At 45.5% G+C, this 23,398-nt stretch overlaps 1 protein-coding gene across 3 annotated transcripts in view; it reads right to left on the minus strand.

The window, feature by feature from the left end:
• LOC119453582 (cytochrome P450 3A31) overlaps positions 1 to 23,398 on the minus strand; it is a 234,461-nt gene that overhangs the window by 195,243 nt on the left and 15,820 nt on the right. For all 3 annotated transcript variants that reach the window (XM_037715632.2, XM_049668265.1, XM_049668267.1), the window contains exons 2-3: positions 16,424 to 16,529; positions 15,100 to 15,152 (exon numbers count right to left, since the gene is read on the minus strand). In XM_037715632.2, coding sequence (XP_037571560.1) covers positions 15,100 to 15,152; positions 16,424 to 16,529 — 159 coding nt within the window. The remainder of the gene's footprint in view (positions 1 to 15,099; positions 15,153 to 16,423; positions 16,530 to 23,398) is intronic.

Below are 23,398 nucleotides of genomic sequence, written 5' to 3' on the forward strand. Positions count from 1 at the left end.
TCATCATTCTTCTAGGCCGCCCGCCAAGCGCAAGAGTCTTATTGAACTAAATAATGTTTGAAAGTAAATTGTGTCCAAAAATGCGTAAATACGAGCTACACAGAAGCTGCAGATAAGATATCTTAGGACTTTATTACGAATATACGAGAAAACGTAATTCTGTTACCTGCAAGCAGAAAGACAAAGCCCTTTTTGCAGCTTCCGCTCGAGGTTGATTTATCCTAATTTTTGTAGGCCCTTCACCTGGCCCAAGTGCGTTATTGAACTAACTGAATTACGCAAAGTAAACTCTCACAAAATTCGTAAAGTACGACTTACACACAACCATCAGGCATAATAGCATCGAATGTTAATTCCATTATGCATGAAAACATACTTTTTTTACGGGGAAACTGAAACACAAACCTCGATTCAAGATGCTGGTTTTTAGATGCGCACGCTATGAAAAATCCCGACAGACTAGAGGCAAACAGCTTCGTTGTAAAAGCGCTCGTGTGCCTAACGTTAAGTGCACGATAGAGAAACCAAGGGAGCCAAAATGTTTTGGGGCACATCTGCTACGGATTCGCGACTGGGCTCTGTGAATAGACAGCTTTAGTTTAGCGTGGATACCGTAATAGCGGGCTTAGCGGAATAGCTGGATAGAAATGCGCATGCGCAGAACGCTAAACGACCCATACCGTTTACCGTACACACGCTATTTATCAGATTTAACGTTACCGTGTTTGCGTGCTTTATGTAGTTTACGTACAAAATGGCGGCGCTCCCGGCCGCCCGCTTCAAACTGAATTTCGCGTTGTTTTTGTAGAATTAACCTCATTCGTAGCAAATAACTCTGTAAACAGCTTTCGCTTAGTCTCAGGCCACTTCGACGACAGAGTATTTTGGATAATCTTTAGTAAATTTCGAGAGCGCCTCTCGTTTCAAACGCGCCTAAGCCTAACGAGAGAAATTTCGTCAGCATCATCATCATCATCATCAGCCCATATTTTATGTCCACTGCAGGACGAAGGCTTCTCCCTGCGATCTCCAATTACCCCTATCTTGCGCTAGCGTATTCCAACTTGCGCCTGCAAATTTCCTAACTTCATCATCCCATCTGGTTTTGTGCCGACCTCGACTGCGCTTCCCTTCTATTAGTATACATTCTGTGACCCTAATGGTCCACCGGTTATCCATCCTACGCATTACATGGCCTGCCCAGCTCCATTTCTTCCGCTTAATGTCAACTAGAATACCGGCTATCTCCGTTTGTTCTGATCCACACAGCTCTCTTCCTGTCTCTTAACGTTAGTCCAAAAATGTTTCTTTCCATCGCTCTTTGTGCGGTCCTTAACTTGTTCTCCAGCTTCTTTGTTAACCTCCAAGTTTCTGCCCCATATGTTAGCAGCGGTAGAATGAAATTATTGTACACTTTTCTTTTCAACGACAGTGGTAAGCTCCCAGTCAGGATTTGGCAATGCCTGGCGTATGCGCTCCAAACCAATTTTATTCTCCTGTAAATTTCTTTGTCGTGAGCAGGGTCCCCTGTGAGTAATTGACCTAGATAAACGCACTCCTTTACAGACTCTAGAGGCTGACTGGTGATCCTGAATTCTTCTGCCCTTGCCAGGCTATTGAACATTTTCTATGTCGTTTGGATATTCATCTTCAACCCAATTTTTACACTTTCTCGATTAAGCTCCTCAATCATTTGCTGTAATTCGCCTGCATTGTTTCTGAATAGGACAATGTCATCTGCAAACCGAACGTTGTTGAGATATTCGCCGTTGAACCTCACTCCTGAGCCTTCCCAGTCTAAGAGCTTGAATACTTCTAAGCATGCAGTGAACAGCATTGGAGAGATTGTCTCCTTGCCTGACCCATTTCTTGATAGGTAACTTTCTACTTTTCTTGTGGAGAACCAATGTAGCTGTGGAATCGTTGTAGATGTTTGCTAAGATATTCACGTATGCCTCCCGTACTCCTTGATTACGCAATGCCTCTATGACTGCTGGTATCTCTACTGAATCAAATGCCTTTTCATAATCTATGAAAGCCATATAGACAGGTTGATTGTACTCCGCACATTTCTCGATTACCTGGTTGATGACATGGATATGATCCATTGTAGAATATCCCTTCCTGAATGAAGCCAGCCTGTTCTCTTGGTTGGCTGAAGTCAAGTGTTGCCGCGATCCTATTGGAAATTATCTTGGTGAATATTTTATACAATACTGAAACCCAGGTAATGGGTCTATAATTATTCAATTCTTTAACGTCTCCCTTCGTATGGATTAGTATAATGTTGGCGTTCTTCCAGCTCTCTGGTACACTTGAAGTTGTGAGGCATTGCGTATAAAGGGCCGCAAGCTTTTCAAGCATGATATCTCCTCTGTCTTTGATTGAATCTACTGTTATTCCATCTTCTCAAGCAGCTTTTCCCCTGGTCATGTCTTTCAAGGCCCTTCTAACTTCATCGCTAGGTATAGAAGGCGCCTCTGTATCCGGTTCATCACTATTTCGAATGAAAGTAGCTTGGCTGTTTTGGACTCTGTACAGGTCAGTATGGAATTCTTCCGCTGTCTTTACTATGTCATCGAAATTGCTGAATTGCTGATGATATTACCATGCTTATCTTTCAGTGCATACATATTGCCTTATCCTATGCCAAGCTTTCTTCTTACTGATTTAATGCTGCGTCCATAATTTACGGCTTCCTCAATCTTTGCCACGTTATAATTTCGAACATCCCTTACTTTCTTCTTCTTGTTTAGTTTTGACAGTTCAGCGAATTCTATCTGATCTCTTGAATTAGACATTTTCATGTTTTGTCGTTCCTTTATTATGTCCTTCGTTTCTTGGGAGAGCTTGCCTACTGGTTGCCTTGGTGCCTTACCTCCCACTTCAACTGCTGCTTCTGAGATCAGCCTAGTCACGGTTTCATTCATTACCTCTATGTTGTCTTCATCTTCCTGTTTTAAAGCTGCATATTTGTTTGCGAGCACCAGCCTGAATTGGTCTGCTTTTACCCTTACTGCCTCTAGGTTGGCCTGTTTCCTCTTGACTAATTTCACTCTTTCTCTCTTCGAATTGAGAGAGATCCTAGACCTCACTAACCTATGGTCACTGCACTGTTATGGACTAGAAATCCTACCCCGGATTCTCTCTTATCTGGAAGACCTCTGTAGCAGAGAACGTGGCCGTTAGTCAGCACTGTGTAAGCCTCACCAGTTCTTCTAACCTCACTAAGGCCAATAATATCCCAGGCAATGCCTGATAATTCTTCAAATGTACAAATAGTATACCGGAAAGTTCTTGCAGTAATGCATTATGTGCATTCTTCAGATGTGCAAATAGTATCGCGGAAATTTTTTGCAGTAATGCATTATGTGCATGCAAGAATCGCGAGTGGAAAATCGCGGTTGTTCATTTCGTTCCTTGATAATGGTGATGATTGATGAAGCTTTGTGCTACAAGGAAGACAAGGCAATTAGATTGTCTTCTCAAGGTAGCGATAAAATTGAGATGGCCTTCAAGGCCACGCAATAAAATGGGATGGTACATGGAATCATAATGAAATACGGTTAAGACACAGGCCATAACAATAAAGCTAGTACCAATGTATTAGTCAAAACGTAATATGCGACAATATTGTAGCCCTCACCGACATATTACAAGTCGTTGAGGAACTGCCACACATATAATACACATACATATCAAGAATAATGCCTTAACGGCAAGTCTTTATAGCAATAAAAAAAACTGCCGCAATGTGTGATGTCGAAAAGAAACAGGAACAAAAAATACGGTTATCAGTCTTATCGGTCATACAGACTGGGTTTATTTAAATACTGAAATATGCTTCACGAGAACAATTTACTACTCTAAGGAAGTTCAAAATATGTAAAACGGACTGCTCGTTCATTTGATAAAGACATGGTTGGGCGAAGCGGTGTATCCGTTTTAAAATAATTCGCTGAAACGATGCTTTTCTTTCATCTTACATGCTGTGACATTCGATGAGTAAGTAAAGAGCAGTGAGTTTTCGGGGAGCATGTGGGTGGATCACCGTAATACATTTCTCCCGGGCTGCTTGTCGTGAGATTGCAAGTATTACAAGCTGCGCTTAGCAGACGGAGGCCACCCTGTCTCGAACGTTGTTCTGTATTCGTGTACTCACACTGTACGCGGACTTGCAATACCTAAAATCAGCCACAAGGCGAAGGTCAGAACGTGTTGCGTATACGTGTCCTATCCTCAGGCGACAGAAAACAGTTTCCACGCTTCTCGAACGTATATAGGCGGCTGCAGCGGCGACTTCCGGTTGTATTACATAGAGCTCATCGTCACGGTGGAGGTTACATGCTGGCTGGGAATGCTCACGCAGTCTCTGTTTTTTCTCGTGCATATGAACAGAGAATACGGTAAGGAACAGCAGGAAATCCAAGACGCCTAATCGTCAATACCTGCCGTATTGGGGCGCATTCGCCCTCATCGATGCCGCTATGACCCGGCACAAAACAAATAGTTATGTTTAATCCTCATATAATAAATATATATCTTTAATAATGGCATTTTCTATGGGGTTGCTATATGGTTTCTGTGACAAAAGAGCGCGTAATCAAAGCGCGCGCCGCGTGTCACGCAAGCCAGCGAAAGAACACGCCGGCCCCGTGGCAAGTTCAACAGAGGGTGAGAGCGCATACGCCTCAAACAGCGACGTAACCAACGGCGTCTAGACGTCTAGAAGGACATTGAAGAAGCGACGGTAACCAGAGAGAGAGAGAGAGAGAGAGAGCGGGCGCCGAGACACCTCACCCGGCGAGTCACGAGAGAGAGATTACTGCAGCGTGAGCATGCGCCAACAGGATGACTCACCACCGCCTCGACGACGCTCTGACGGCGGCGCTCGAAGGTGCGAGAAACGACTAGAAGATTCCCATGCTTGGCTATGCTACGAGAGCACGACTCCGATAGGAATGCTCGATAATGCCTGTGTGGGCTATATAGACGCCGTGCGAGAATCAGATAAGAGTTCAGACCGCTCCGGTAAAGAGATATAACGTGAAGACTGACCGTCTGCAGAAAAAGGGGATTCCCCGGCAAGCTAGTCGACGGGTTCATCGAGCGTCTGCACTTCCGGAAGGAGTTCCTTCTTCGAGATTTGGCCCGAGCTACGCCGAGATCGTCTGACTCCAAAACCAGCACGGGTGAATACGATCGGACACTTAGTGTTCCTATTCATTTTTTACTTTACGTGTGGGACTCTTGGAGCTTGTCGTTAATTAATTTCCGGTGTTTTGTGGATACTCATCTCAATTTTATTGTGTTGTGTCTAGCCTAAGTGTGCAAGTGTGTGTGTGTGTGTGTGTGTAACAGCCTTGTGTGAAGAATATATTTTGTTCTGTTTTGACAACTCTGGGATCTGATTCGGTCTTTGGACAGCAACCGGCGTTCGCTGGCCCAACAGAGGGCCCATTCTTTACTGTCCTTGCTTTCGTGGGATTATTTTCGGAAGCTGATAAGTCGGCTTTGGGATTTCGTCCGGCGTCTGCGCCTCGTTCACGGAGTCTGTGACAGTTCATCTTTTCAATAATACTCTCGGAATACTTAACGATGCACTGAAATTTTAGGCGTGAGGATAAGCAATTTCTGAATGTGCGTATAAGCAGTGGATCCCTCCATTCCATCTGAACTTGATCCTGGGGAGTGCGACACCCGTTATTCCACTCTTCTTAATTCCTCACAATGAAGCTGTGCTGTACTCGTTCCTCTAAAACAGGAACGAAAGCTCGTTCCTCGTTCCTTCCCAATATTGAAACGAGTTGCCGTTACAAGTTCCTTTAATGCGAATGGAACGCATGCCAGTTGCACTTCGAACATCGGTACTTGTTGTTACATTACCGTTACATTTTATGGTTTTTTAATGAAAATATAGTGTCGGATAATCCTGAGGCGCAATAAAATGAGCAATTACAAACTCATGTCGAACTATGTATATTATGCGAAACTGAACATCGCCGGCAGCGGATAATCTGGAAATTAAAAAAAAATCTTAAGAAACTCTCCTACAAGATTTTTTCCAAGGAGCACCGGACATATTCCTGAGATGTCTAACTGCAACTTTGGTGCTCGTCTATAACAAGTGCAACACAGTAGCACTTTCCACTTCAGTCTTCAAATGCACATTCAGGATTGATTGATTGATTGATTCTGGTGTTTTACGTGCCAAAACCAGCTCTGATTATGAGACACGCCGTAGTGGAGGGCTCCGGATGGTGGAGCCCTCCAAAGCGCTCGTTATGGTGGTTGAGAAAACGGAGACGCCACCGAAGACGGATGACAATAAAACAGGGCGCGTCTCCGCAAATGCGAATGCGGCTGCAAGGGTCGACCTGGCTGAGGTTTGCGTGTACACACAGGGCCAGTCAAGCAGTCATTGATGGGGAATGCGCCGCGAGAGCGCGGACAGAGGAAGAATGGCAATTCTTCTCGCGTTTACGGCTTCCCTCTCAGAAGCGAGAAAGAAAGCTGCGGCCACACAAACTGACAGGGCGACGACAGGAGACGCGTAATGCGGAGGTTGCCGGTTCGGCTCCCGCCGGCGACAAGTTATCTTTTCGCCCACTTTCATTTCCCGTTTCTTCATTATTTTCTACATTCAAACTTCAACTACACTTAATTTCCCCGATGCTTTCCTTGGCTTCTTTGTCTGTTGGCTTTATGTGGTTATGACTATTAAAATCGAGCCCCTCGGTTCCCATTCTTCTTTCGTACAGGGGTTAGTGTATGTCTGGTGCGCTTTGTTGCCCTTGGCGAGGCCCAACGACTTTCAGAATACGACCTAATCGAGTGCGCATTAAAAGGGAGTTATTTTTAATGGGGCGCACCCATAAGGTTTTTGTTTGTAAATTTGTGAATAGGGAGCACGATGCATATTTTTTCTTTCGTTAGTTATATCATTAAGAAAGCATTAGGCTCGGTGTTTCGTTGTATTGATTCGTGTGCGAGTGGTGGCTCGTGGACGCGCTCATTTTGTATTAACGCATTGACATTGGAGGTTTGTAGAAACAAATAATTTTGGGTAATTCAATGCTTATAGGGTAGGTGCGTTTATCGCTTACCATTGTAGAATTTTGATTTGCTGAAGCGCGTTCGGAGAAGCAATTTTTTTTCACGGTGTTGCGCGCAGAGAGAGTCTGCCTTTTTGTTTTCTGTCTTTAAATGCCACTTTATGAATCAGTTCAATTTGCAGTTGAAGCGGTCATTAGTGCCCAGTACGTTTTGGATTAGAAGTGCTGGTACTGAAAGGTAGCACTGACCAAACGAGTAACTCACTGCGCAACATTTATCCCTTTGATCATTTTCAATGCGCTCTCAGTCTCTCAATAAACGTGGCTTTCTCGGGCAAGAGAAACAGAAACGTTAGGTATTAATTTGGTTAAAATACGCACTTAAGTCTATTTTTCTGCTTTTCTTAATTCTCGGGAATCTGGAATGGGGGCTGCAGGTATGAATCAGATGAGGTTTTATGTGAAAAACCTGTGAGCCTGGCAGTTCTCATGATTAGTTGGGTGCTCTCTGTTGTTGTGCATTGGGCTTGGCGTGGTCTATTTCCGGAAGGTGTCACCTCACCTGCCTTGGAACCAACGGCGAAACGAAGCAAAGGGCACGGGGTCTACACGTCTCCTCGAGGTGCTTGGATGCTGCAACCCCTTCGAGACGTCCTGTGGCGGCGGACGGACTGTTAGGATCGGCTTGGAATTGGACCGCTCAACTGTGGGAATCATGCTTGCGCGGTTGCCCATGACAAGAGGCCGTTATCATCTTCCTGGAAACTCGGATCGCTCAGGTGTGGGAATCATCCCCGGGCGCTTTCCCGTGATGAGATAATCGCCTTCATCCCCGAAAAAGCGTCACCCCTCTACGTTCTGAGCAGACGCAAATGCGAGCACCCAAAGGAAAACGCACGAATGGAAAGAGGGCGTCCACTTTACAACCCAACAAAGGCACTGACACTTGCACAAGTTCCCCGAAGGAGACATCGGCTACACCACAAGACCGCGAGGGGTGATTTAAGGCCCTCCTGGTCCCCGTGTTAGGCAGAACCGCTCGACACTTGGATAGAGTCAAAACCATGTACCAATGAAGTGAATACAGTATTTTACATTTTTCATCATCACGATGCCCGCCTTCGTCGCCGTCTCCTGATTCTTGCAGTGACTACCCACCTCACCAGGTCGAGATCGTATAAACCTGTACCAGTGTACCTATACCGCAAGCAATTGCTTGAACCTTTCGAAGAGGCTAGACACAACCACTTCTTTTCCTTAACATCCTAGTCGCTTTAAAAGCTCGTTCAGGTTAAAAAGATCTGGGGACGAATTCACAAAGCTTTTCATTCGCAAGTGATCTTTGTCATTGCCCAGCCAGCTTCGCTAATAATATGTCCAACATCATGATTGAGTCGAATTTTTTTTTACGAACAATTCTAGCGTAAGACGTTTCAGTGAATACGAGCTACGATGTCGCTCACCAATAGGCTGGACGTTTGTACACACAGTGCTACTATTTCCACGGTTTCGTTGCTGAAATTGTTGATACTGATCAGAATAATGATATGGGCACCAAGGACCCTTCCGATTTCGACAAAGCATGCCGATGCGACGCCAAAAACGAGAAACTTGAGCACAGTATCAAATGAAAAAAAAAAAAAGCTGCAATGACCATGGATGTCGTAGACATCTTTGTTTATTTGGACACTATTGCCAGCACAAGTGACGGATTGAAGAGTTGCCAATATTTCTTTTTGTACCCTGGTAATTTCAAACAACTTCTTTAAGGACCCATCTACGATCGTACGCGCCCACCCCGTATGTAAAATCTTATCGGGGACCTTTGAGGTATTGCAAATAAATAAATAAATAAATAAATAAATAAATAAATAAATAAATAAATAAATACAGCATTATAAAATCATCCACTTTAAGTGAGTCGCTGCGACAGTGTTAAATTTTACTAATTTGTGCATTAAAATGTATTCGGACGGGCCTGTTTTACTAAAGGTCTACCTATGTACTTCTGGCCTACAGCGTAGGCCTTTTGAATTGCTATGTTACAAATCTCGAAGAGCTTTTTTGTTTCTTTTTTGGCGCAAAGTCCTTAATTGACGAATGTTCTTTCTCCTTGGTTATCTAATTTTGATCATTCGAGTATTTTCTGATCATAACAACGAGAAATGCGCAAGATTCTGACTGATGTTGTAGAAGTCCAGGACCGTTTTTTTCGTGGCTGAGTGCTTTTTTCGTCGCGAGAACAAATTGCATTTTTTCCAAGTACTGCTCCAGAAGGGCACAGATAACCGGCAAATGGACGCCTCAGGAGGGCACTTGAGATAACAATAATGCTTTACCTAAAGGTACGTCGGACGTACATGCTTTGCTTGCGTTTCGCTATGCTCCGTGGCTACCGCTTACCGATTTTTGCACATGTTTTTACAGCGAAGCTTTATATGGATAGCCGATTGGACCATCCGTCGCCTGTACGCCGAAAGTATCATCATCAGCAATGGCTAGAGCGTCGTCGTCTTCTACCACAGCTGGCACAATTGCCGCTCTCGATTGCAACGTAGAATTTCACTTCTCTTCTGTCGTCATAATGGGGAGGCGGCGTTTACGGGGGTGTGAGCTTTTGGTTAAATGGCTTTGAGCCATTCGTTGTCTTGCGTGACGGATAGATTAAATTTTGAAGCAATTTTATTTCGACGAATTGCAAGCGGCAATGGCAGGCGAATGCTGCTAACCATGGCGCCGAGCAAACTTGAGACATTGAACGCAAGCGACAACGTCGTACTGCGGGTAAACCGTCAGTGATGTTGTTCTCTCCGTCGCAGCCGAACGTGTATGTAACCGCATAATTCATAAATGATTTCATGAATCCTAGGGATTAACTCAGTGATCAACACCGGGGGCGCACGTTACAGCTTCGCTAGTGGCACTGACCGGCAGCACCTGTAGACCAGATTTATCTATTTATTATTATTATTACCTCAAAGGCTCCAGTGTGGGATATAACATGTGGGATGGGTGATCACTTCAATGAAATAATGGACTCAATGGCAGCTCTGAAGTGATGTGGATTGGAGTGATGCATCCATGGCGTCGGCGGAAAGGTAATTTCAGTCCCGGGCACTCTTCGCAAGGAAAGGATGTAAGAGCGCAGTTGTCTGGGCAGGACAACTGCGCTCTTGCAGATCATTCGTGACGTAATCGGCAAGATAGACGGTGCGCTGGAATGATGGCTGAAGTACTAAAAGGCAGGATGATAAAATTTGTGACAAAGACACAGTCTAAATAAATGACACCTTATATCTAGATTGGAAATTCCTGCTTTTAATTTTAGCTGAGAGACACTAGTGTGTTATGAATAATCAGAATAAATAAAACGAGCTGCACGGTCTTAAACTGCTTTTAGAGTGTTAGAAAGGGCGGTTTGGTCTGGGTCCCAAATAGAGCATGCGTATTATTGCTTACGACTGACCAAAGTTACATAAGTTAGTATTTTTAAGGATGGGGGTACGAATCACAAGTTTCGGCGGAAATAACCGAGCGTGCAATTGCCTTCGTTAATGATATTCGTAATACGAGAAGACCAAGAAAGTTTATTTGAAAGTGTAAGGCCAAGGTACTTGCATGACTCCACAGATACTTCCGGGTTGCAGAGAACATACTTCGGAGTATGGTGAAGCTTCCGCCGATGAAAAGGTACTAGTTGTGTCTTTGTAGTGTTCAGTGACATTAGCCGTATGTTGCACCAAGTGGCAATTTTGTCAAGATCATCTTTCAATGCGTGGTTGACGCTACCAGTGAGGATTGGGTGATAAATGACACAATCGTCAGCAAAAAGGCGAATGTTGGAAGATTAGCCGGTAAATCATTAATATATAAGGAAGATAACAGACGTAAGAACTGTGCCTTGGGGCACTCCGGAGAGCGCAGGGCTTTTAGAGGTGGAGTGGTCAGCATACGCAAACTGTTGTCTGTTACGTGAAATTTTGTATCCTATCTAAGACAAGAGGATTAAGGTGCAAACGAGGAAGTTTTAGGACAAGCCGATGATGCGCAATGTTGTGAAACGCCTTTTCGAAATCTAAAAAGAGGGCGTAAACTGGGATGTTTTTATCAAGGTTAGAGATTTTGTTATTTATCAAGAGTGGTAATTCGCTATCAAAAGATAAACCTTTATCGAAGCTATGCTGCTTAGGGTGGAAGAAATTCACAGACGTTAGGAATGAAGCAATATGAGAGTGAAATGAAAAAAAAAATGAAATTATGGGGTTTTACGTGCCAAAACCACGATCTGATTATGAGGCACGCCGTAGTGGGGGACTCCGGAAATTTGGACCACCTGGGGTTCTTTCACGTGCACCTAAATCTAAGTACACTGGTGTTTTTCGCATTTCGCCCCCATCGAAATGCGGCCGCCGTGGCCGGGATTCGATCCCGCGACCTCGTGCTCAGCAGCCCAACACCATAGCCACTGAGCAACCACGGCGGGTATGAGAGTGAAATACACGTTCCATTAATTTCGAACAGACGCTGGTCACATGATCATGCAAGAGTCAACCACAAGAAATCAAATTTTGGGCAAAACTACAATAGTAGGCAGCGGGAGGTGTGGCTCACCAGCAGCGTGCCGGATGACTAATTAGCGCTTCTCGACCAGGCCTGCCGTGTCGCGTTCACCAGTGGGGCCCTAGACTGAGAGAACCACCCACTGGACCTGGATCTAATGTTGAATAAAATTTTTACACTAGAACGACTATTACGTCGTTAGAGTTCCGCTGGTATCGAGTGCCCAGATCCATGTACAAGGGGCGTTCATAAAGTTCGTATTATTGGCATGAAAAAAGAGAGACAAAGACACAAAATTTTATTAGAAGTTTCTTCTTTCTCTGCATAATCTCCTCCCAAAGTCACGCACTTCTGCCAACGATGCATGAGCTGCCGCAGTCCAGTGGTATAGAACTATTCATTTTGATAATTAGGCAAGAGCTCGACTTGAACAATGACTTCTTCATCGTCCCAAAAATGTTTTCCGCGCCGTGTGCTCTTCATGCGAGGGAAGAGGACGAAGTCACTTAGTGCGAGGTCAGGTGAATATGGCGGGTGAGGCAAAATTTTGTATCCTAAGGAGGCTGAATGCGTCGCCATCACATGCGCTGAGTGAGCAGGTGCATTGTCATGAAGCAGACGGACGCCTTTCGCGAGGTTTCCTCTAGCGCTTCTCCTTGATAGCACCTCGCAATTAGGTGAGAAGCTCGCAATAGTACTTTGCTGTAATAGTTTCGCCTTTGCTGGCATATTCTGTCAGAAGAGCACCACGGTAGTCCCAGAAGAGGCTCAGCATGGCCTTGCCTGACGACGGCACAACCTTGGCCTTTTTTGGCGCGGGTGAGTTTCCGTGCTTCCATTGTTTGCTTTGAAGTTTAGTTTAAGGCTCATAACTGTGCACCCAAGACTCATCCATGGTTATCAGGCGTTCAAAAAGGTCGTCAGGGTCACTCTCACAAAGCTTCAACATTTTTGCGGCTGCTTCCTTCCGCAAGTCTTCTTGCACTGCCGTCAGCAAATACCGAACCCAGTGTGCGGCAACTTTCGTCATATGCAGGTTGTTGTGAAGTATGTTGTGCACAGAGCCTGCACTCATGTTAACCTGTGCTACTAATTCTTCAACAGTTATCTACCGGTCAGCGAGTACGAGAGCCTCTACTTGAGCAGCAACTTGAGGTTCACCATCGAGCGATGGGCGGCCACTCCGTTCGGCGTCGTTCTGCGTCGTCCAGGCTTGTTTGACCGCACTGAAATCGTCTGCGCTATTTGACAACAGTGTCATAGGCTGGGGCATTGTCACCGTACACCGCCACCAGCTCGGCGTGAATCGTCTTGGCATCTTGTTCCTTCAAATACAGAAAGCGGATCACTGCACGTGCTTCGACTTTCCTGATGGGTGCTGCCATTTTTGTTTTGGCCCCCTAGCGGTGGTGCGCGGTATGACAAAGAACTATAATTTTATATTACCCTAAACCTAGACAGACGCACACTCATTTTGATGTATATTGTGGACGCCTTTTCTAAATGTGTCGCACTGATAATACGAACTTTATGAACGCCCCTCGTATTGAACGCTAGCGGACGCACAAAAAAGGGGCGAACCGCCGCGACGACACCGAGAGGTGACGGTTGTCGGGGAAAACACGAAAATTTATTCACCCGCAGGCACACGTGAAACCATGTTATATATGAATACAACGTCCCTGATTTAAACAAAACGTCTTGTCCCGTAGATGCCAATCGAGATAGAGCGTGAGACACTTCCGAGCACAACCATCTTTACTACCATTCTCCACGCTGTTGGGCATATTTTCTAAACATTTCGGTATTTATCAACAAATTACACCTAAATACTCTTAGTGCATGAAATATACGCCAAAAAAGCATACTTCCTTTAATACATCAAACCCTTCTACCTTCTATCTCTTTAACAATTAAGTAGGCACAAAGCAGCAAAATATGGCCGCAACGCACTGCATTTCGATGCACTACCAGCTTTAATACTATTATAGGTGTCCACGCTGCTATTATTATCTCTAAGGAATTACTGAGTGAGAAAATAACACACCCAAATATCGTGATTCCTTCAAATAAGCATAACCGAACGCAGGATTCCGTAATAAAGCTAATCTTTCCAATCTTTTTACAGGGAAGCTATTAATGGCTAGGTTCCCCAGGATCGTGTCCGCGCGTAGAAAAAACTATAATCAGCATTAGCTATGGCTCCATGTGCGTGGAGGTTTCCCGCCAGTGCTACCTTAGCACATGTGTCAAAACGGATGATGGATGACACAATGTTATACCCCTCGCAACGCCGATGCCTGTTCCACAGGTGTCGCGATACTCGGCGGCGGCACGTCCCACCAATCGTTGCGCCCCTTTGTTTAGGGACGTAGAGATCGCACTGGCGTTGTTATCAGCAGTTGCCCTTTGGACTCGTGATGGGACGGACGCTCTTTTAGCCACATCCTCCAGGATCCTGACGCTGCCGTGCCGTGTGCCGCGGCTTTGAATGCAGTGGCTCGTACGCTAGTTTATGACGATGGGGCGTACTTGGCGCAGAAAAAGCACTACTTGGCCATCGCGCCGGGCGAAAACAAGACGCCGGTGCCCTTGCTCTTTGGCGAACATGGCGAAGGCGCTCAGTATAGTCAATAATGATAATATATAAATTCACTATATCAATATTCACTATAGCAGACCCAGCATAGTCACATCTTCGCTGGTTTCCATCTTCAAAGTAGTGGAAGGGCTCTGAATTTGTAATGCCTACTTTGCTGATCATTAGGTAGACACAAAACAGCAATCGCTATCTCGGGGATTTGAGTGATGATTATTGCGTGACGTATGTACTCGGACCGGACAGATTTTAAGTGAAACCTTACATATAACACTTTCGTGTAAAGAACCTATGTACTACCTATTTTATTGATGGCTGATTATTTGTAGCGATGAATTTTCCTCCAGCAACTTTAGCATAAAACTCCATAGTGACTACAGCATTTGTGAAGCAAGAATGATCTGATGCGGCGAGCATCCCTCGTGCAAGAGCACAAGAACTTTGACGTTTATAGCATGTACTCGGAGAACGAAAGCGCTTACCTAAGCGTGCTTTCTTACCGTCTTACCTAAGCACGCAGTAGTATTCAAACTGTTGTCAGTCATCGTCAGCGCTTTTAATTTTTTTTAATCAAAGAACCACTACCGAAGAATCATGACTGAAAAATTCAATTATACACCAATTAAGCACAACATTCTTTTAGGAATCCTTGGGCAGCCATCCTCAGCCGCACTGACCTGGAGATTCAATTGACCCTGCTCGACCAGGCCCAATGCGTGGCGGTGGTCACTGCAATTCTTGACTGAGGAGCCACCCTCCGGCACCCGTAACCCTATTTTTCCTCAATAAAGTTATTTCTCTCTCTCTTATCCAAGAACCAGTACAGCAGCACGAATGAGGCTGCGCGGATCTTTGTAGCTATTGCAAACCAAAGTGGTAGCTTACCCCACGATGTCACCGTACTTCTTCGTCCATTCCCTCGACAATAGACCCATGCCCTGAAAGTAGAGCAGCATCAACCAATGTGGACTGACTCACTACAACTATATGAGGCAAAAAGCTTGTTGCGGTGAAGTAACTAGGCTTTCTTACCTGATATAAGTAATAAATAGACCTAACTAATATATTTGTATTGGAATAAATGTGTGTTAAAAAAGATTGGCAAACCAGTGTTAATGAAACGGTATAATCAGTTTTGAAAAGTGCCAATGTGGTATGAGATGGTCACAGCATAAAACCTCCAAATCCCAAATGTTTCGTGAACTGTTTGTTCCCTTCTTCATGCCATTTCTGCATGAAATTTTTCTTTTTTTACATTTTGCGCAGTAGTCTGGTTCCTTAAGCCCATAGTTTAGCTAGGAAAATACGTTGTGACAGGCATGAGGGCGCTGGTACAAAGTTACTGCGCTATGGAATTAAGAGACGGTGTTGTTTGATCTTTTTTGTTGTTTTACTCACAGCGCAAATCAGGGAGTTGTTTTCGCGACTGCTCACCTTGATAATGTTGTTGCCAGAAGCAAGTCTAGCAGCTTTTCCCCGCTCTAGTTATGGCGACACGTACCTAACGCTCAATTTCGCAAGTCTGACACCGCGTCCGCTATGTCTGTGCGAAATAAGCGCGTAGCACACGTGTTCAATCCCTAGGCGCGCCAGAGCGCAACACTATTTCTTGTAGCCGCATAACAAAGGCAGGGTTTGCGTGATTTGCATTCATTATGCCATCAGAGCCACTAGTTCACGTGACGAAAACACTTCGATTAGTGGCCCTGATAGTCGGCAGGTTAGTTAGTTTTTCTATACGAGGATAAACAACTCAGGATCAATGGAGCCATACGTGCTTGCCAGAACTAGCAAGTGTACACAGTAGGCAAGACAGGTACCACCTACCTGTACCCGGCGTGGTTGCTCAGTGACTATGGTGTTGGGCTGCTGAGCACGAGGCCGCGGGATCGAATCCCGGCCACGGCGGCCGCAATTCGATGGGGGCGAAATGTCAAATCACCCATGTCCTTAGATTTAGGTGCACGTGAAGAGCCCCAGGTGGTCCACATTTCCGGAGTTCCCCACCACGGCGTGCCTCATAATCAAATTGTGGTTTTGGCACGTAAAACCCCTTAATTTAATTTAATAAATTTTTACCTACCTGCGTGGCATCATGGCCTGGATGAAGTATATACAAGGGTAAACTGCTTCAAATTGGAAACATACCTAAACGAAGCACTATTTTCAGGAAATAGACAGCTAGCAAGCATATAATCGTATGTTTTACCTTTTTGCGGATTTCAAGCAGGTTGCCGAAAATAAGGTTAGGCTCCGGCCCAGGTATACCGAGTTCCTTGAACACCGAGAAAGTCCTCTTCCTCCATCTGTACAAACTGAAGAATGGGCAGATGGCTCTAAGGTCTGCAGCGTATTCCTGATATGTGGATTCTTGTTTACATGAAGGAAAATCATTAGAAGCATGAAACACAACCGCGTTTTCAGTTGGCCTTAGAGTGTCGATTTGAAATGCGAGTAACACATTCTTTTTAAACAAAATGTCAAATAGGGAATGTGTAAGAGATCAAGGCCTTGAGATTTCACCGGAGACATGTGCGCTGGTTGCGTTTACGTGGAGACGAATGCCGTCGTACGTCATAAAGATCCGTGAGCATGAGCTTTCCAGGCCTGCAGCCACAGATTCTTAAATGTCAGCATTGATCGTGGTCTCTGCAGCCTACCTGAAGACGCGCCTAACGGTCATTTCACACCTATTCAAAATTCTTGAGGGAAAAATCAGCGTAAAAAAACGGGTACGCTAGTACACGCAATGTCACAACTATGTAGAAAGCCGTTTCTCGGGTATCTGCGATGCAGCTTCCATTTACTGACCTACACTTGCAGAAATAAAATCCGCACAATCAAAGGTGCGGATGCTTGGATTGCCACGCCGTACATCAACATCTTTGGATCCGGATAGGCCTACACTGGAAACTGAACCTGTCAATGTTCAACACACGAACGCTCTTGAGTGAGGTTAGCTTAGCAGTGCTGTTTGAGGAATTATCAGGCATCGCCTGGGATATTATCGGCCTTAGTGAGATTAGAAGAACTAGGGAGGCTTATACAGTGGTGACTAATGGCCACGTCATTCGCTACAGAGGTCTTCTAGACTCCTGTTACCCAAATAACTTGCTTTTTGGCGCTACACACGTCCAAATGATGGACGTGTGTAGCAACATCAGTAATATTTTCTGGCCAGTAATACTGCGGTGAAAGTATTCGCGAGGTTTTCTTCGTTCCAATATGTCCAAACTGGCGGTGGGCTTTTTCGAGCAGTCCCAGTCGGAGGCATGAGGGTCATAGACTTTTTAAATTCCCTTTCTGCTGACAATAGTGAGTCCATTTTCAATCGTGTGTTTGCAATGTGGGCGGTCATCTCGGTGGTCTTGAAGCTTTGGTATGGAAAGAAGTTGGATGACAGAACTCCGAGAAAACGCGTCTGCTTCGATGTTATCGCTGCCTTTCCGGTGTCGCATGTTGACGTCATACATAGATAGCTTTAAGGACCACTTAAGTTGGCGCCCACGTGGATTTTTGATGTTCTTAGCCACTGTAAGGCAGCATGGTCGGTTATGACAGTAAAAGTCTTTCCATCCAGGCAGCAATGCCACTTGTCGACAGCGTCAAATATATCCAAGCATTCGAGCTCTGTTATTGCCTAATTCTATTCGTGCTTCAGCCGTTTCCGCGAATAACAGGCCACAGGGTATTCGTTTCCTTCGTCATCTGGTTGTTTTAGCACAGCCCAGATGCCTACATTTGGAGCATCGCAGTAAAAAACGCATGATCTTTCGGCGTTAAATATTCTAAGTATTCGTTCTTTGGTTAGCCGTTTCTTCATTTCATTAAAAGCCTTTTCGCACGGAACGTCCCATTCTCAGTGGGTGTCGTTTCGTAGCATTCTCGCAAGAAGATAAACTATATTCATAAAATGGAAAATGTATTGCCGGTAGACATTGATGGTTCCTAGACATCGTTGCAGGTCTTTCTGACATGTCGGTTTTGGAAACCGCAACACTGCTTCAACTTTGTTCTTCTTGGCTGTCCTGTGCCTTGAGAAACTCTGTGTCTAGAATAGCCAATAGAATTCTGAGCAAAATGACACTTCTTGAGCTTCAGCTTAACATTATCGATCTTCAGGGCTACCAATAAAGCTTGCAAGTGACTAACATGCTCTGGAAATGTATTAAAAAATACTACAATGGCAGCGAAGTAGTTGACAACATTCTTTATAATGGTTTGTGATTATTCATATTACAGCCCTTTCAGATGTTGTGTGGGCGTTTTTTAGGCCAAAGGCATAACTAACCATTCCTAATAGCCATAAGATGTAACAAAAGCCGTTTTGGGAATGTCCTCTTCATGCATTTGAACGTGCCAATATCCTGACGTAATATCTAAAGTTGAAAAGTATCGTGACTTACCCAAGTTATTTAGCACATCATCCTTGTGTGCGATAGGCTGATAGTCTAGTAGTGTAACCGCGCTAGGTTTCCGGTAATCGATGCACACACGGCTACGGCCTTCGCTTTTCTTTTCAGCTAGGATTAGATGTGCGGCTTAGCTGAGAAATACGGGCGTACTACATCTTGTTCGAGAGGACAGGCAGCTTTTCTTGCAATCTCCGCTTTGTCGGCCTGGGAGCATCGTTTGGCGGTCGGTGAATGGGAACCTTACTGGTCACTATAATGCACTGTTGCTCACTCGTGATGCACCCGAAGTCCATTTGGAATTTCGAAAAAAAAAAAGATCTTCATACTTCTGAAGAATGTCCTTCAATGCTGCTTGTTGAGACTCCTATGGGTCATGTCAACACTTTGCAATGAGGAAACGTCAACGTTGAAGACTTCATTTCGATGCGTCGGAGGGGATTGTATAATATTGCTGCCCTGGTACAAAGTCCTGGTGTGGAGGTTCAATGAGAGGCTGAAAATAGTCGCAGTTTCGCCCGCAAGGTGAAACATCAATTGTGGTGGCAAATTAGCAGAGCTATACAGAGTTAGAATAGTAGTTTCATCGTCTGTATAAACTTGACACATTCGCTTACTAACTGAATTAACATGCATCGTGTCGCTGTCACGGCGAGGGCGTTCATTGTGCCAGTGAAGTTTGTCTCAGTCCAGCTGAGGCGCAGTGCCTGCACTCATGCCTGGCGGTCCTGCTGAGTCTTGTCGCTTCGCAGAAGGATCACACTGCGCCATTGCCCGTCTTGCTGAACGGCGAATGTCGGCACGTTTCAAAGACGAATCTGCTGCTAGTGCAGCTGAGAGCCACTTCGATTCGCTGACGTTGAGCATGCCTTCGTAGCAAGATGCATCTCCATTTCTGGAGGCACATTGTCAGTCAAGCCTGAAACGATGTCTGTACTTCAAGTCGGCAAGGCGGCCCAATTGCACTTTTCCTTCGTTGTTGCCTGAATGGTTGACCTCTCCTCAGGCAACAATGTATCAACTGGCGGAACGAATTCCCGACGGGTGCAGCGAATCATTCGAGTAGGCTTTCTTTGATGCTTTCCCATGATTTGCAGGTGTCGAAAAGCACGGTCAAATACCAACGGAAAGCCTCACCTTCCAACTGATCGCTCAAGTCATGTCTCGCTCCAGGCATCCTGCGGTCGTCGCCTTGGAGTCAAAGAAACGTAGCCATTTGCCCCAAAAGACGTCATCTCCTGCTCCGTCGTACTTTTGAATTTGTGCCACCTGTTTGGATGTGCTCATGATGCTGCTGAAGTTGATCCTGTCGACGCAATCTAACGAAAGGGCCATGATGTCAAACCGAGCACATGGCTTTATTGCTTCATCGCGGGTGCTTCCTCTTACTCATTGACGATCGTCAGGCGGAATGACCGTGAACTGTCTCATCTCTCTCTCTCTCTCTCTCTCTCTCTATATATATATATATATATATATATATATTGTAATGAAGAGTGGGTCCATGGCTGCGAGGCTGGATGGACAGAGGTGGAAGATGACGACGTAGATTGGAACAGTATTTTATAAATCTTCGTTCTACGTCTGATATTGAACCACCCGGTTTTTGGCCACTCCCCGAGAGTGGGTATGTGCCACTACCTCCAAGGCTCTACTTCTACATCTCCCGCACAAACCCATATTAAACAGCTTCAAGCATTCCTCGGAATGGCATAGTACTTGCGCAAGTTTGTCCCCGAACTTTGCTTCAACTGATACTCCCCTCACAGACTTGCTAAAGAGAGGAGCTCAATTTCAATGGGGACCGTCGCAGGACAAAGCCTTCCGAACCCTCATACACCAGCTGGCACAGTGTCCGGTGTGTGCCACTTTATAGTAGATTGGGTGACAGAAGTACACACCGAGGCGAGTCAGAATGGCATAGGGGCAGTGTTGCTTCAGCGTGACACAAGTGGGTGTGCACACGTTGTCGCTTATGCCAGTCGTAAACTGTCAGACGCGTAGCGTCATTACCACTCCAACGAACTGGAGTGTTTGACTGTATTTTGAAGCGTGGCGAGAAGTTCCGTCAATATTTGTTGTCAGACAATTCACAGTCGTAACCGATAATTCCGCGATAGCATGGATGTTTCAAACGCTGTACCTGAAACACATGTTTTCCGGATGGATTGTTCGGCTACAGGACTACACATACGGCGTGCATCGCCGTGCTACAGTACAAAATCAGCTTGCGGACGCTTTATCACGAAACCCAATCGAGGAAGCCTCCCCGCGGAACCGACAAAGTTGGATCATGTTTCCTCAACAAGACCTGACAAAGGCCCAACGTGCCGGCAAAAGTTTCGTACCCCTTATAGAGTATTACGGATACGGGACGCAATGACAAGTGTGTTTTACGTGATAGTACGTTGTATCGTAATGCGCAGCATGGATAACCGGTGGACCATTAGAGTTACAGAATGGATACCAAGAGAAGGGAAGCGCAGTCGAGGTCGGCAGAAAACTAGATGGGGTGATGAAGTTATGAAATTTGCAGGCGCAAGTTGGGATACGCTAGCGCAAGACAGGGGTAAGTGGATATAGCAGGGAGTGGCCTTCGTCCTGCAGTGAACATAAAATATAGGCTGATGATGATGATGATGACGTTGTATCGTCTCCATTGGGTCAATAAAAGAGGCGAATGCCACATTGTGGTGATTCCTTATCCCTTACGATCAAGTGTTTTGCAAGCTATCCACGACAACCCCGAAGAAGGCCATGTAGACTTTCGAGCAACCTTATGCAACCTGCTGTGCCTTCGTTTGCCGCCAGCTATGGGATCCGATTCCTGCGGGACCGCTTCGAATGGAGACACGGTCTTCCAAAAAAAGTTGATCTCCGACCAGTGGACCACTTTCCGCAGTCGCGAGCTCCGCACTTAGCTTACCTCTGCACTTACTGCGCGTCTGCCTACCATCCCCAAGCCAATGGTCTCACGGAAATGTCAAACCATACTTTAGAAGCTCGACTCGCACCGTATTGCAAGAATCACAAACCAGGTGAAGATGATTGGGAAGACCATCTCCAAGCGGCTGCATACGCAATGCACACGGCTTTACAGAGCTCTACACGAACTTCCCCACGCGAGATTGTGTACGGCCAAATACCGCAACTAAGCGCTATATTCGGCTTGTACACGCCCATAAAAGTTAGACTTTCCGTGGCACGACAGACACTTTGTCGCAATATCCTCACCGAGGCGGGTAGGAGGACTTCGCATGCGCAACATGAGCAAAAACGGTAGTACGACCGACGCCATCATCTGCCACCACAATAAAATATAGGCGAAGAGGTGTGGGTACAACCAGGTGCACCGTCCTCTTCAAACTGCGCACAAAGTACGAATGACCTTTCATTATGACAGAGCGCCTGGACGAGAACACTTAGCGAGTACGGTGAATGCCTTTTGACACGCGCATGGACAACAGAAAGCGAGATAACTTTGCTTTGCATGTGTGACGCATTAAGAAGCGCATCCGTCGACAGACAACGTGACATCATGTGTTCTTACAGGAACAAACCAGTCGCAACGTGGCCGAGTGTAGTGAAGAGTGGGTCCATGGTTCGGAGGCTGGATGGCAGAGGTGATGGACGACGAAGTGGAATAGAACAGCGTGCCCAAGGAGCGGGTGTTCTGTATGTGCTCGTCTCGTACAATATATATATATATATATATATATATATATATATATCAGAAGAATCCCACCCACAATGGCACCAAGGACAAGATAGGGAAAATTACTTGTACTTCCTAATTGAATTTAGGAAACGGTAAATTAATGAAAATAAAAATGCATGAAAAAACAACTGGCCGCGTCAACGAAGCCACGTCTTCGCATTAGGCGTGCGAGGCTCTCACCATTGAGCTACCGCGGCGCCGTTTTCCCATCCACTTTCGGGGGTATTTATGTTTTACAACTGGAACTAACCCTGGTAGTGTTAGCCAGCGCCACCACCCACCAACCTAGGCGGCGGATGTGGGACATCCTTTAATTCTGCCACAGGCCTCATGAGTACGTGATCTTTGTGGGTGAAAGCAACTGGTCAATAAACCCACATATGCTACCTGTAGGCATCAATGTTGCCGGATTCGAGCCCTCGTTATGTAATGAACGAGAATAGATATATTTAAGCTCTGATTCCAGCTCTTAGGCTGGGAACTCTTCGGAGGGAGAAGCAATGGCGAATATACCAGCAACTTCGGTATACAGATGGCATTGTCCTATTCAGCAATAATGGGGATGAATTACAGCACATGATTGAGGGCCTTAACCGAGAAAGTGTAAGACTGGGGTTGCAGATTAATATGCAGAACACAAACGTATTGTTCAATAGCCTGCGAAGAGAACAAGAATTCAGGATCGCCAGTCAACGTCTAGAGTCTGTAAAGGAGTACGTTTACCTAGGTGAATTACTCACAGGGGACCCCGATCATGAGGAAGAAATTTAAAGAATAAAATTTGGTCGAAGTGCATACGGCAGGCATTACCAAATTCTGACTGGGAGCTTACCACAGTCGTTGAAAACACTGTGGCAAGAGGAAGAGGCGCTATTTTCACAACCGCAATCTCTCTCTCTCTCTCGCATCCGTTCTTTCATCCTTCTCTGTGCTCGTTTGATCAAGTATGTCGAGCGACGCCGAGGCTCAACGCAGGAGCGCAATGGCGGATTTAAAGGCGGCGAGAGCAAAAATAGTGCAAGGAGGAAAGTGGAGGAGGAGGGTGCAGCGAAAG

This window comes from Dermacentor silvarum, chromosome 5 (assembly GCF_013339745.2).
Source record: "Dermacentor silvarum isolate Dsil-2018 chromosome 5, BIME_Dsil_1.4, whole genome shotgun sequence".
Taxonomy (NCBI): domain Eukaryota; kingdom Metazoa; phylum Arthropoda; class Arachnida; order Ixodida; family Ixodidae; genus Dermacentor; species Dermacentor silvarum.